This window comes from Hemicordylus capensis, chromosome 3, assembly GCF_027244095.1.
Source record: "Hemicordylus capensis ecotype Gifberg chromosome 3, rHemCap1.1.pri, whole genome shotgun sequence".
Taxonomy (NCBI): Eukaryota; Metazoa; Chordata; class Lepidosauria; order Squamata; family Cordylidae; genus Hemicordylus; species Hemicordylus capensis.
Window position 1 is genome coordinate 117,654,030 of NC_069659.1, and position 16,207 is coordinate 117,670,236.

Sequence of the window (16,207 nt, forward strand, 5' to 3'; positions counted from 1 at the left end):
GTTTAAAGCATGCATCCTTAAAGTCAAAGGCTGGAAACCATTTCCTGCTGGAAATGGACCCATTCTGTTGAGGATCTGTGTAAGATCAAGAGGCAGGCATGTGGCATAAATCAAAACCCATGCATCATAATAGGGCTCTATGGGGAAGGGAGCCTTGTTATTGTGTGATGATGACATGGGCTCTTCTTAGAGATGGCGTATGGAGAGGGGCGAGTGTCGTCGCTGAGTCATGCAACAGGAGGGGGCTCCTTTCACTCCCTCCGATGCAGCCCCTCTTCTGATGTCACACATCTATTCTTCACCCAAGCATTGATTAACATTCATAGGGAGAAAAGGAAAGTGGAGAGCATGCGAAAAGAAAGGGAGACTAGCTGATTCCAGTTCCCATTGCAAATACATCGAGAGCAGGGAGACAATCAAGCACAGAATCGCTATTTTATAACTGGGGTCTCTGACGTATGGCTGACTGTTTCCTGGCAGAGATCTTTATGGACCAGTAGGCAGATCGAAACTGAAGCTGACAAGATTTTGTGCATTTTGGAAAGGAGTGTAACCTACTGTAGTGAAGAACAGAGCCACTCAATCACTGCAGTGGTAAATAAGAGACAGAAGGAAAGGAAGAAAGAAGGAAGAGAGAGAGAGAGAGTCTTTGCTGGGGGCAGGGAGCAAAAGCATTTTTGGTGGATGGTATAAAGCCAGCCATGGAAACTGCAGCAGAGGAAAATACAGAACAAAGCCAAGACAAAAAAGGTACCCAGAGGTCCAAACAATAGACTGTTTAAATCTTTTTAAGAACCTTCCATGAAATGATTTAGGCTGTGTTTGTCACTCTCTTTAGAGCAGTGCTTAAATGATCATTATTGCATCCTCTAGCTTCCAGTGATTTTTATTCTATATGACTTGACAGCAGATTAATAGAACAGCCATCTCTAGGTTGACTTTTTCAGCCATCTCTGACCCCACAAAAAAGTACTGTACTCTGTAGCAATTTAAAGAAAAGTGTGTGTTTGCGCGTGTGCCTTTTCATACATACATGCCTTTTTCATGCATTCTAATTCTGAGGTAGACTTTTGGCAATGTATCATTGGGTAATGTGAAGCTTTCTACCAGTGTAGAGTTGATAATATTATATTCCATTCTTTTTCATCCTTTATTGCACAGCACCTGTATCCTAGGTTTCTGTAATTTCTGGGGAAGGAGACTGTTGCAGTAATTTTATACAAATTAAGGTGCACCAGTGTATTTGGGGGTGGTAGTGGAAATGATTCCAAATCACAGATTTGGGGACAAGAAAATGGCAGTGTGTGACAAGGGAGAGAATGATATTGCTGGTCATCTATTGTTCTGAAGTTCAGTGCCACACAATAAATTTATCAGGTTAATAACGACCATTGTTGCATTCGACTGCTGTATTCTGTAGCAACTAAAGTGCTGAAACTTTGCAGCCATCTACACTTTGGTAAGGACAATAAGTATACATTACTGAGTGCAGGATTGCCACCAACAGTAGAAATTCTGTGTGTATATCATGCTGTTCTAAAATTTAGAGGATGAATTATGTACATTTGTTATTTGTAGCTGTTCTAATATATTAACTTCTGAAGCTGCTAATAACCATGACTAAGTTACTAGTTTGGTGTAGTTGTCTAAATTACATTTGTAGTGAAAATGGTGGGAGCCACATTCTCCAAATTTGTCTGAATGGAACAGTTAATCCATATAATATGAAAAGAGCTTCAGTTTCAATAACATGAAATTTGGCAAGCAATTGTACCATGGGTACTGTATTGTATTATAAATCCAATACCCTAGAGAATCTACCCGCAACATTAGTATGCTAAGAGATTAAACTTTGAAAAACCAGTGGCATGCCTTGGCAGTGACGAGCATCACTGAAGTTTCATCATTATTTCTAAAGTGCATTATTAAAAATAAAAATGGGTTACAGGTGCCTTTAAAAAAAACAAGAGCTGCAAATCTTTCTAAAGATTTTTCAGTTAAACAGTAGTCTTTTGGATTGCCAAAATGCAATTAATATCTTTATTAAGCATATTGAAGAATAAATAATCTATTTTAGGCTATGAGGTTAAGTATATTTGGAAATAAATTCCATCATAGATATGTTTAGGATTGGGTTGTCGGTGTATTTTCATTATTTCCACCCACATCCTTGCAAAAAAAAAAACGTTAACGGGGTGGGGAGTCTAAATAGTTGCTTGGGCTTGCACAAGAAGCTTGGTTTAAGCCTAGTCGATTTAAAAAGCCAACAAACAATGAATGTCTATGCCCTATCATGGACAGCTATGGGAGGTTTCAAAAGTGGTTTGCCTTACAATGTGGGGGGTGTTTGTGTTTGAGGAAGAGTAGTCTAAAGTCCCCCAGGGATGGATGATGATGATAATTTCATGGCCTTTGGATCATGGTCCATGTCTCTAAGATTTTAACAAATCATCTTAATATAGGGAGTTGCTCTGCGTTTATAAAGGCACTTATAAGGTTACTATTTTCTCATGACTTGTTTAGCTGGTTTGATAAGACTGCATTAATTTTCTGGATATCTGTCATTTTTTAAGGCAGTATATAAGGATGTAGCTTAGTTTTAAGTCTTAGAGAGCAGGTGATAATAGCAGATACACTGAAGCCTACTCTTTAATTGCTCTTGCCTAGAATCAGTATATTCTACATTTCCGCCCAAAATGAAATTCTGACCAGACTCTCTGGTTTTTGCTTAATTCAGAATAATCTTGCTTCTATTTACTTGCTTGAATTAAGTAACCAATCCAAAGGCATGTGCAAGTCCCAGGGAAATCAGCAGGACTTAAGCGCTTAACCATGTATTTAAGTTCTATTGAATAGAATTTAGGTACACTCAAATTATCTGAATTGTTTCCTAGATTCTTTTTTTTTTTTTTTAGGCTTTACACCCAGCAGCTTTACTGATGCTTTTGTTTGTAGTACTATTTATTATTTGCCAGGTACATGAGGCTTATTAGTACTTCAGTGTGTACAGCACAACATGGGGTCTTAACACAGAGACACAAATAAAATTTTAAAACATAGTGTTAAAATCTATGAAATTTTAAACATCAAAGCAATTATTTCCCAGATGTCTGTATTTAAAGCTACATTTTTTTATATAATTGACTGAGCTTAGTTTTTTATTCTTTTTAAAATAAATCTATCAGCTCTACAACAATGAACCTTTTCTTGGTGTATGATTAAAATGCTGAATGTAGAATATTCAGGCATTTATCATTGTTACATTTTATAGTTTTATATCCATTTATGTGCCAATAAAATTTGAAATGTCATAGTTAACATATTTGGGAAGAAACCCTGTTCTGTTCACACTCATGAAAGTTCTGCCATTGGTCTGAATGACTCTATAGGTTGACTCTATAGTATGCATATTTGTAGCATTCTAGAACCCCATAGTAGTAATTTTTACGAACTTATATCCCTGAATAATTGAAAAAGCAATAACCTCTGTTAGAGAAAGCAATTCACAGTTATAAACATTCAGACATGGAGTGAATAGCAATTTCTTCTCCCTGTATATATGTGGGGTGCAAAAAGTCTATATAATTCCCCAATCAAGTATAGTATAAAGTGTTGGAAAATTCTTGGACATTGAACATTATCATGAATTTTTGTTAATATATAATGAAATTATATATTCAATTACCAGACATACTGTACTATAATTATAAAAACCTCAAGTCCAGATTTGTGTGAAAACATAAAAAACACTTCCTTGGGCAAAAATCCACAGTTCTTTGATTTGCAATAACCTTAAGGTTTCTGTTTCTCTCAAGATAAGCAATGATGACATTTGCCCTTATTTTAATTGGGGAGATTGGGCAACATTAATATTAACAGATTGCTTTATTCTGGATATAGCTAAAAAAAAAAATCCTTATCACAGGAATAGCCCATGAACACTGTCCAAGTAATTGCGGCACAGACATTTTACAGAGCTGCAAGACAGATTGAGTGCATTTAAAGCTGAGGGTTTATAAATTATTGTAAATGACAGGGTTTATCTTGTGGGCATTAAATTAAATCAAAAGTGAGGATGGGGGTAGGCGGATTTACTGAGATGGAATAAATGGGTAAAATGAATGCCATTTTACATCAGCACTAGAGGAAATACATCCTGATACATATTAACACAAACAAGATGTCTGTATTTAATTTACAGAAAACTATCCAGTAACTAAAACGTGTTTTAAAAATGCCACAAACTTGTGAGTGTCCAGATTAAACTGATTAAACTATTGTAGATTTTAAAGTAAACAAAAACAGAATGCATTCTCACACTTTAGTGCATAACAAGCTTATATTTTATTTTGAACCTCAGCCTTTCCATAAGGAATTGCTGAAAGATTTCAAATGAAACATTTTTAATATTGCATCAGTACAAATATAGGGAACCTGAAATGGTGATTACATGAAATTATAAACATTTCCTTTCTTAAAATTTTCCCTGGTAAATTTTACACCAAAGTAGGTTTACAATGCAAGTCTAACCTTTCTGTAAAAACAGTATATTTTCTATTTTTAGATCTGTATCTTATTTTCTGTTCTTTCCAGGAGGCCCAAAGCAGACACAGCTATTTTTTTAGATCAATTTGAATGTTATGGAATCTTGGTGTGAGCTTCAGGAATGTCTGAGAATAGTTGTCACAGTTTCTTCTCAACCATGTTGTTGACTCTCTCTGTGAGTTACATCCCTGTAGAAAGTTTTTACAGGTAGGCCATAGACACCAAATGGTTATTCAGCTCGCAGAGCTCATGGTGTTTGCAGATACTTATTCAGGTCTGGAATGTACAGACTTCTGACAGTAGTGTAGTATTTGTACTGTCACAGCATTGTAGACAGATATGACAGAACAAACAGTTCAGATCTGGATGGTACTGAATTCTTGCAGATGCTCATCTCTTGGAAACATTTCTTTCCTATATAGTTTGTATATGGTAAATATTGTACCAGCTACCTTCCAAAGCAATTCACTCCAATCTAGCAGCTGTTTGCAGGCAGATGAGCTCTGATGGATACCAGCTTGCTTGCTTTGCAAAGGCTACCTCACTTATTTTAGCGGAGGGGACAGCTCAGGGGTGTAGCTATAATTCAGCGGATGGGTTCAAAGAACCCAGGCCCCCGAGTCCCCGAGAGCCCCCAAGCTCTACCCCTCCATATCTTCTTCATTATCTCCAAGCATGCAGAGCTCTGTAATCTTCCCTCTCAGTTGAAACATACAGGGGGAACCTTGTTCACGCAGTTTTTATGTAGGCATTGGAGTACATGGGAGGTTCTCAACTGGGGATGCTATCTGTGCATGTCTCGCTGAGGCTTTTGCAATTTGCAGAAGTTCTGCTTGGTGTAGCCCAACACCACACGAGTAGTAGTGTGTTATAAGTAAGACATATGTGCATGGAATGCAGAATATAGCATTAACAAAAACTAATAACATTTGACCTGGTCAAACAAATGTGGTTGATTGAAATGGGCTTCCATTCACAGATCATCCCTTCCAGAGGTGATTTGAATGAAGAAAGATGCAGACTGAGTGCATCAGTGGGCTATATACACTCCGGTGTTCAAGGATCATCTCTATCAAACAGATGGCTAGTGCTCTCTACTCTGACAGTACAAATCACCTGTTGAGGAAGCTAGGAAAAGGCTTCAGACCTCCTTCTGCACTCCCATAATAGATGGTTGACATTGCCAGCCATCTGTTTGGCTGTGCAGGAGCACCACCTGGTGCTAGATAGGAGTTCTCCCTAAGCATAACTTATGTTTGTTTGCATTGCTTGCATCCTGAAGGGCAATCCTAGGAGTAGAGGTCTTTAAAAAAAAATCAAGATCAATAAGTAAAATGTAAAAAGAAAAAGAAAAACAAAGATGTAAAGAGGAAAAAGTAAATAAAGATAATATATTACATAAGGCTTTGGACATTGAATTATAACCTTCTTGTGAGCATCCTCTCCCAGTGGGGCATAACTGTCTGCTAAAAGCCCATTCTTCTCTTCCTCCTCCCTGGCCCCACCTAACAGAAGGTCCTCTGTGTGAAGCTTTTCTGATTCAGGGGTTATCCTCCAGCTGAGGTGAATGGATCTCATAATGTTTGATCATATGCACTTACTGCCACTACATGATAAAAACATAGAAGACGACTCTTATTTAAGGGTCTTTCTGTTGGTTAAACTAAATTGTGTGAGATGACAATTAAATTCTTTTAAAATTATACTGTTTTCATTTAGATCACACTAGCCTATCCAGAGCAGCTTAATATTTCCTAACTCTGCTGCACTTTCTGATAATCACTGATAGTTTCTTCAAGGAACATACACAAAAGTTTTTGCGTATTAGAATAATGGTTTGAAGAAAGGGAAGAAAGCACTGCATATTTGTGCTTGCATACATACAAAGCACTTTGAGGAAGACAAACCTTTTTCTTTTTCTTTTCTTTTATGTTACTTTTAAAATATAGAGGCTAGATAATTGTACATCCAAATGTGCCAAAAATTATTCATGCTATGAATGATCAGCCTGAACTTCCTTTTTTGTTTGTTTGAGATCATTTTCAGTTGCTGTGACATCTATTGTGGTCCTGCAGACAGATGCCTGATTGTGCAGCAGGCGGAAACTAAAGTTGCAGTAGAAAACATTTGAAAAATAACTCAATATAGAGGATGGGATCTTTTTGCTTAGAAATAAATATAAAGCATATATGCATTGGAATAATTAATAGGAAAAGCTTTTCATCATTTGGATTTCTGATGCATGTCTCTAAGGAAAGATCCTTTATATAATCAGTGTTGGTGGTGTGAGACTGGTATGGATGCAGAGTAGTTCACATCAATATTATCCACACTCATTCATGTAATTTTTGTCCTTGTTGCTGCAATTGGATTAATTTTGAATTTTTCTTCTTGGGCTTACGTGGGTGGAAATCTGATGCAATTGAGTTTGTTTGGTTCAGAGGCAACTAAGAATTAGTTTTTAAGACAACCAGAAGATAATATTTGTGTATGCTCCCCAAGCACTGCTGATTCACAACCTTCCTTCATTTGAATAGGACTTCTGCACATGCCTCATAAAAATGAACACATGGTATATGGAGAAAAAGGGGCCTAAGTTTCCAAAGTGCATTGCTTCTTTGTAGTAACAATGCACTGTGGGAAATTTGACTCCCTTTCCCCCCATTCAGCCTTTGATGCATGCTCCACAGCACAACTGCCCAGAAAATGAAAGCAGATAAAATAGCGTGGAACTTCTACTGCATTTCAAGGAATAATTGTGCTGGCCTCTTGGCAATTCATAATTTAGCCAAGGACACAGAAATGTTGCTACTAAAGTGACTTGATGATGTCGGCTAGTAACATATGTGCTGCATGGAGGATGGAAGTTCCTTCCCATTAGATTTTAAAGCATCACATGCCATTGGCACTATATGACGTTGCTTAAATTTCTTGCCAACTTTGATCAGTATGAAGAACAGGGCTGTTAAAGATTGGGTAAAATTATTGCTTAGCTTGTAAAGCATAACTAGAATTAAATTATCAACAGAACATGCTCAAATGTATGCCAGTGTGTAATGGGGAAACAATTTTTTGCACTATATTCTACAGCTTTTTCTTAACTACTTGTTTTCTCAAGGAATTAACAGTGTGATACTATAACAGTTGAAACTGTACTTTGATTTTTTTTCTTCCCCCTCCACATCTGGGAATGATCTTCTTGAGTTTAGTAAAAAGTTAAAAATCACTAATGTGGTTTCCCACAATTAGATTACATTACCCTTTCTACCCTACCTGTTATAGAAGGCTGACTGCCAGCAAAAATGGGGAGGAGTGTGTGGTAGAGGGTGGAAATCCAGTTTCTAAAAAAGCAACTCTAGTATGATAGCACTGAGGATGCAAACATGTAAAATATTATATATAGCGTGAGTTTTACATCTTAATGGTATCTTTAGCCCCTAAAATATGCTAGTTAATTTCCCCTGCTCTGATTGGTGTGTGGGTGTGACTATTTCTTTTATGAAAGCTCAGCATAGATTTCTGCTTTCCTGATCCCCACCCTGCTTTTGATATTAAAAACTGAATTGCATAAAAGTACTAAAATAAAATTGAACTTTGCTGGAGACACTGACTTTTTACCACCTAAAATTGGCAGTGATCACCAGACCAGAAATGGAAATTGGCAGGTACCAATGGATGTACAGGAGTTCAAGGCTACACCAGTACCATCATGTGCCAGCATTGAGAGGCAAAGTTAGTCCTTTGGGGATTCCAGGTAAATAAAGGGCTGGGGTATAATATATCTAATTGGAGAATTTAAAGATGATAGCACCGTAATACTCATTTATACCAGCTGTAGCAATGTTTCTAAAATAGTTTGTTAATGTATCTTTTAGTTGACTGATTCTCACATAAGAACCATTCTTCTCTGTTTCAAAGCATTCGAATGGAATGTATCTCAGTGCAGGACAACTTTCTAATATTTGCATGCTGTTTAAAACAATGATTACAACTGCCCAAGGACAAGACAACTCTGGCTGACATCCTGACTAAAGTTGTGCACATGCAGCCAAAAAACACACATACACAACCATAGCTCCCTGCTTCTGAAGCAGGCAGTTCATGCATGGAAAGGCAACATTTGCCAAACTCCCCTTCCCCTGGAAATGGAAAGCGGAAATCTTGTATTTTTATTTCATTTCATTTTATTTAATCGTATCTATGTAAACTGCTTTGGGGACTTTTGTTGAAAAGCGGTATATAAATATTTGTCGAAATCATAAATATGTCCTTGAGCCCTCAGGGACATACTTTTGTGTTGTATAGAGTGCTTCTAGGAAAAGGGGAGATCAGCAAAAATCACCCCCCTGCATGCTAGCCCTCATGCTGCAGAAAAGAGGATGCTACTGCTGTACATGTGCTTTGTTTGGCAGCATGTGGGCAGCTTTAGTCAGGATGTGAGCCACTGATCTTCTAGATATATCCTTTGCAGCTGATCTGTTTTGCTTCATTATTGCTTCCTAAGGAAACTGGCTGGGTTTATACATAATACACAAACCATCATTTGTGCCTGAACCTGGGCTTGCCCAAAATTTTTAGTTTGCTTGGAACCAGCAAACCAGGATCTGAAACCAGAATTGATGCCTGTTTGCAAACCACAATATGTGGCAACTGTTTTTCAGTTATGTCTGAGTTTATAGACCATTGATAAACCATAGTTAGGGCCATTGCTACACTATGGAAACAGGAATTATTCTATCTCAGGAGTATAATACACCATAGTATGGGAATATTTTTGAATGTACAAAGCTAAGTCCTGAGCAGATGGGCAGACAAAAGCAGCTCTGAATTATAGTTTGCCTATTATATTTCTGGAAGCTTCAACCATGGTATCGGATCTTAACTATGGTTAGCACCAACCATGATTTCACATCATGGGCTGGTTCAGATGCTGTGCTGAGCCTTGATTAAAGCTAGGGCCTACCAGTGTTCTCTCTAACAGGGATTCCCAGATATTGTTGACTAAGGTAAAGGTAAAGTGTGCCATCAAGTCGATTCCGACTCCTGGAGCCCACAGAGCCCTGTGGTTGTCAGCTCCCATAATCCCCAAACAAAGGATATTGCCACTGGGGATGCTAGTAGTCAACAACATCTGGGAATCCCTGTTAGAGGGAACACTGGGGCCTACACAATAGCTCTGAGCCTCAAGAGTGTACAATTCTTCATTACCATTCCCGCATAAGCATCATTTTCTGCTCTAGGTTAAAGTAAATCAAGATTGGTCATGACATCCAAATCTCTCAATCTTGGTTTATTCTAGTGCACTTACTTCAAAAAAGCTGGAATCTGTAACCAGGATTTGAAGTACGTTATAGATGTGAGCTTATCTGAAGTAATTAAATAAGTAGGCTAAAATAGAGATCTGCTGGTTCAGACATCAGAACTGATCTTGGTTTACTTTAAGCTAGCGTGGAAGTAGACATTTGTGCAGGCATGGGAGGGGAAGCACACATATTGTACATGCTTTCTGATTGGTTCAGTGTTGGGCTTTCTGATTGCTTTCTGATTGGTTCAGTGTCATAATAGGAGGGGGTGTGTGCATGTCAGAGGAAAAAGCATCCATCAAAAAGTTTTCAAAAATAGTAGATCTAAGTGCTTTTCTTTAGGAAAGGATAAAGGCCTCCTCCTTGCTAAAAGTACTTTCCTCCAATTGCACTGGTGCTATGGGAAACTAATGAAGCACTTAGTCCCATAGCACCAGTCTAATGAAGCATTGGTGCTATGGGGAAAGCACTGATGCTTCTGAGAAGTTCAACTAACTCAGCTCCACTGCTCTATGCCACCCAAAAATATGTCCCTGAGTGTTGAACAAAGTGCTTCCAGGGAAAGGGAAGGTTGTTGAAATTTGTGCCCCACTGTCTCACACAAACATTGGTGCAGAATTAGTATGGTACACCACTGCACCTCTGCTTCTCCCATTATACCTGTGCTTTATAAGTTTGGATGTAAATCATCATGTACGATATCTGTGTTGCCTATCTCATTCTTGTCCAAATCCCTATACACTCTGTAGTGGGTCAGCAAACAGGACTGAAGGTCAGGATTTAAGCTTTCAGTAGCAGTGCTGCAGAGGCTTTCTTATTGCTTACTTTAGCAATCAATTTTATAATCCACTTCTTTGTAAAAGGTGTGAAGTACATGCTCTGCCCTTCATTGCTGATCAGAATCTCTGTTTTATAACCTGTAACAAACCAGAAATGTGGTCCAAGGTAAACAGAGAAATAACAAAATTATATCAGAGTTGCTTTCTGTTCTCTGAGCCTATTAAAGTCTACAAGAACCTGTTAGTGGACTTGATGTGAAGTTCAGTTGATATTTTTTTCTGAGATTTGAGAACTACAATACAAACAAATAACACAGCTGTACATATTACCCCATCAAATAGTCATAAGAACCAGATGTCCAGGCACTCCTCACAGGATGTCTGGGTTTCCTATTGCCTTCTTTCTCCTGTCCTGCTGTTCAGAGATAGGAGTTCCATCCTGATTTTATCAGTTCTGACTTTTTGCAACAGGATGTACACACGACCGGCTATTGACCACAATGATAAACATTATATCCATTGGTTATACAGAATCCATCATTTAGAGTACCTCCATAGATGGGTCTAAATGTCAAAGTGACAGCCATTTACTGTGAAGCAATTTATTTAATTGACTTCTATTGTGAGTAGACCTCAAGAAGCTGCTTTGTGTTGCAGAGGGCAAGTAATATCCAATTCCAGATGTGGCAACTCTGAAGTGGTTTTAGACATATGACTTGGATTGAAAATTGTTTGACACAGTTGGTAATTCAGGACTCTGGCATGATTTTGGTTTGTAAAGATTCCTTTCTTCTTTTCTTTTTAGATTCAACATTCTGTCACAAATATGAGCTATCTCTTTTTATATAATGGATTTCTTGCTAGGCTTATAGCAACTCTTGTCTCCATCACAGAGACTGCTTTTTCTTGATCTTCTTTCAAAACAAACTTTAAAAATAGATTAGAAGCAGAGCTCAGGATTTACAAGACCATGCTCATTTCTCTTTTTCCGCTTATGCAATGGTTAGTTATTCTCACAACACAGGAGTTGCCAAAAAGACCTCTTGATTGTTACTGATTTGTGTTGAAGGTCGCTAAAATGAAGGACACTCTGTGCCCTAATGAATATGAAAATGTAACTTGGGAACAGGGACTCACATGCATACACTCACACTTGTATCTCTGGGGTGATAATGTTGGACTATCTTTCATAACATTTCTATATGTTGTTTTCTTGGCAGCACCTGTGTGTCTCTTCCTAAGTTATATTTCCACCCACTTTAGGAATCCATAAACACAATGACCTTTTCTAAAATTAACAAAGGGAGTGTCTTTTTGTCTAAATATCTCTGATGAAGCTTCAAGAAACAAATATGGAAGTACTGGTTGTCTGACACTGAAGACTGGAAATGTTTCTATCCCAAAGGGGGAGAAAAGTAGCAAGGGCTCATTTATATATTTGTGTTGCCACAGGAACACATATCTAATAAGTTTGATTTAAAGCCAACCATGAGGCAATAATAATGTTTAGTGCTTTGAGTGTTCAAAGCACTCTGTCTCTGGTATCTTGTAATCCTCACAACAGCCTCATAAGGTAACTTGTATTATGAACTCCATACTGTGGATGGAGGACTAGCCAGTGAGAATGGCTTGCCTAAGGCCACCTAGTGATCTTATGGCAGAGGTGAGATTCCAACCAGGAACTTCTCAAATCATAGTTCAGTCGCTTAACCACTGTGCTACACCAGGCCAACCCTCACTTGTGATAGGAAGGGACTGTACAAGTTACCTCTTCTGTAGATACCAGTGTTTGCTGTTTTGTCATAGAATTGTGCATGCAGAAGGGCTTTCCACAGCTTTGCTAGAAGTTTGGGTAGGATGGCATTCATGACCTAAACCAGCCAAAAACAAAAATGTAATGACTGAGTGCATGTCGTTGTAAACCGCACAGACACAGAAGTTTGGGGTGCTCTACAAATTTGATAGATAGACAGATGTGTAAGAATCTTGCATTCCTGTTGCTTTCTTTTCCAGGGATGTGTGTGTGTGTGTGTGTGTGTGTGTGTGTGTGTGTGTGTGTGAGAGAGAGAGAGAGAGAGAGAGAGAGAGAGAGAGAGAGAGAGAGAGAGACTGGATTTGTAAAAAAAATCATTGGTGAAAAGAACTCGTTAGCTGATTCATGTGTAGCTGACATCAGGAAAAATGTTTCATGTTTGCTCTGGAGTATAGTGCTGAGCTGACCTACCTGGGATGTGGATGAAGGTCATTACTGATTCAGAGAAGCAACCCAACAACAAAACCCTGCAGAAAGTACAGGACTGCTTGATCAGTCTTCATAAGCATCTATTAGAGAGTGTGCTGCTTCTTCCTCAGACAGGAGTTCTCTCACTTTGTCAGAATGAGCCTCTTCATGTCAAGTGACAAAGAGCTTCAGCCTCCTGACATGTAACATGATGAAACCATGGAGAATAAGGTGGCAGAGCTCTGTCCTGCACAAGGCACTGGCTGAGTAGATTAATGGGGGAAAGAGGCAACCGGACCATATTGGACCTCACTGTGCTTGAAGGTGTGCCTGGTGAGACAAGTTGTATTTATAGCCCCAGCCCCAAGCTCCATCATCAAACTCAGTAGTGCTGCCCATTGAAGCAGCTGAGGCATATGAGGACACAGGCCATTGAGGACTCAGCTGTATGGTCAGGGCAGGGGCTTAGCAAGGCTGGAGGCAGCCCTGGGGAAAGGTTTGAAGCTGCCCGCCTGCCTGCCACCTCTGCCTTTGCTGCCTCCCTGCCCTCACAGCACTGCCACCACCTCCCTTTGCCGGCGATGGCTGCACTCCAGTGGGCCAGGGCTTTCTCTTGAGTGGCAAAGCCCTGCCACTGCTCTGAGTGTCAGGGCAGGGGAATGCTCTGGTCTGGGTGTCGGGGCCTTAAAGGGGCCACATCACCAGGCTTGGCTGCAGCCTTCTTGCTACTTTGAGCTGCTGCAGTGGCTCAGCAATGTTCTCCGTGTGTGCCTCTTGCAAGTGGCAATGGAGTCAGGCAAGAGGGAGATAACGGGCAGCCCCTGGAGATCCGTGGTCCTGCATCAGTCGCACACCCTGTCATCATTATATCCAGGCCCCTGATCAGAGGATACAGATAATTCCATGTGTGCTTATAGGTACCTTGAATTATATTATTTTGTGGCTCTGGGTGTCTGAGTTCCCCTCCCTCAATGCCTTGGTGCTGCTTTTCATATCCACCATTTTAAATCAGTCGCTCTTTCTGATGGGAATAGGTGAAGAAGCAAGAGGACCTTGAGAGGAGATTGGTTTTATTCCTTTTTAGGAAGGGATGTAACTTTTGAAGAAGTTGGAAGCTGTGGAGCAGAGCCAATTTGATACACTGGCTGCAATCCAGATTAGCGAAGTACTCACTTGTGCACACGTGTTGTGCTTGTTGGTTGCACTGTCTGTAGCTTGCATTCCAGATTGCTGCTTTACTAGTGCAAATATGTCTGCACTATCGCAAGATATGCAACCTGTGGCATATCTCATACGTTTTGCAGGACTACAGTTCCAAAGATCCCTATGATTTAGCACTAGCACAGCATGTTTTCAGTAGCACAACCAGGTGTACAACCAGGTGTCATATTTTGCAGGAATTTTTTGCATAATTGTGCACGAGCGCAGTTCTGAAGTTCCCCATGGTTTAGGACAGTCATGCATTTTTCTTGCACTAGTGTGACATTGTTCATTGTACAAGTGCTTTGTTAGTCTGGATCTTGGCCGCTATCATTATTTGCTTGACATTTTGCTAACCTTTGGGCTGGCCCTTAAGTTTAGCTCTAATAATTTGAGCTCAATCATTTTGAGCTCAAGGCGGCTTTTCAGATTACTTAGTCAAGCTATATCTTTCAAATCTCTGGACCAATTTTTTTGTTTGTTTATGTCTTTTCTGTCAGTTGCTCCAAGAAGCACGTCAGATATGTGGAGTGGGATATGGGGAAGTGGGAGATAAGTGTACTCTTATTCTCAGCCGGTTTACAAGCAAACAAACCTCCATGCACACACTTCCTAATCATTATCCAGCTTTGAATTTTATGTGCCTGAATCCCATGTAGCCTCATGCAGAACCTAAACCATTAGCATGGCAGTATTAACAATAATAATTGGAGTGTTTTGGCAGAATGGGGTCATATAAAGTACTATTCCAGTTCTCTGCTTTAAAAGAGACAAATGTATGTTTTTGGACAGTAAGAACAGATAACTGGAGTTATCCTGTTTGATTTCTACCCATTATGGAAGTGGGTGGAAAAGCCCTATTTGTGAATGTGTTTATTGGAAAGGGCTGCGTTGTACAAAGTAGCCTCTTTGTCGATCTCTGCACCTTCCCCATGCCCTAAGCCAGAGGGATGCAGCAGTATCAACTCCATGCTAGAAGATTATCATAGCACAAACAGAAAAAGTAGGAGGTTGGCATGGGGACATCTGTGACTTTGGCTTAGAGGAGGTTGTAGGGGCCAGGCTGAGATTTGTAAGGTAAAATGGAGGAGATAGTTGGACTACAATTGACATAAGTGTGCAATAAACTTTTAAAACTTTGTTTTAACTAATGTTTTACTTTTTCTGTTTTTGTTTTGTTGTAAACTGTCCATATATGTAAGTTTTGGGCGGTATAAAAATATGTTAAATAAAATAATAATAAATAAGGATAAGGATTGGAAAGATATGAAGAGGGAGGGAAGGAATAAGAGTGGGGAAATTAGGGGATATGTAAATGAAAGGGAGGGCATAGCAGGGTTTGTGAAGTGTGCATAGTAGAGGACGAGCTGACATGTTGGTAATTTGGATGTGGAGTGACTGGATACATTATATAGTTTAGTTTGTTCCATTTGTAGCTGTTTCTTTTTAGGTCATAAGGGCTGACTGTGCTCTTATGAGACAGCAACCAAGTAGTTTGCTACTCCTCTCCAGATGGAAGGAGGAATTTGGATGGTGAATTTGGATGGCTCTGGAAATCCACTAGTCTACTAGTCTGTGACAAGTAAAAAATGATGCCCAACTAGTGAAAAAAGTCCTGATGAGTCATGTACCAACATAGCTCAAGGAACCATCTTACAAGAAAAATATTTTTGTCTGGCTGGTGAACTGAGCCAACATTTCTTGACCCCAGGGTTTGAGGATCTTCTGTCACTTGGGGTGATACTACACAGAGGTGTTAAACATTGTGCCATGCCCTGCAGCAGCTGAAAGGAAGGTGAACATTTTCTGCAGTGGTCTCTGTTGTAAGAAGACAGAGTATACCTGTCTGCCTTCTATTAATTTAATATTGACAACCTATTCCATAGCTCCTAAACAACAACAACTACTACATCTATATCTATATCACACACACACACACACACACACACACACACACACACACTTCTTAAGGTGTACCCGTCTCTAATCCCATGTGTGGCATCTCTTGCGAGAGTTCACAAGCAAGCTGCCGGCAGGGGGAGAGAAAAGCGGTGGTGCTGGACAGGCTTGCGGGCAGGTGGGCGGGCAGGTGGGCGGGAGAAAATGATGGCGGTGGCGGGTGGTCGATGGGTGAGGGAGAAAATGGTGGTGGCAGGCAT

The 16,207-nt window shown here is 39.6% G+C and overlaps 1 protein-coding gene across 4 annotated transcripts in view; it reads left to right on the forward strand.

Moving 5' to 3' along the window:
* GPM6B (glycoprotein M6B) overlaps positions 1-16,207 on the forward strand; it is a 165,804-nt gene that overhangs the window by 125,026 nt on the left and 24,571 nt on the right. For 2 of the 4 annotated variants that reach the window (XM_053304979.1, XM_053304980.1), the window contains exons 1-2: positions 305-750; positions 8,180-8,299. The exons of 1 other annotated variant lie outside the window; for it this stretch is intronic. In XM_053304979.1, coding sequence (XP_053160954.1) covers positions 702-750; positions 8,180-8,299 — 169 coding nt within the window. In that variant the 5' untranslated portion in view covers positions 305-701. Of the gene's footprint in view, positions 1-304; positions 751-8,179; positions 8,300-16,207 lie in introns of those variants that run through there. One more of the 4 variants, XM_053304981.1, reaches the window with a different exon arrangement.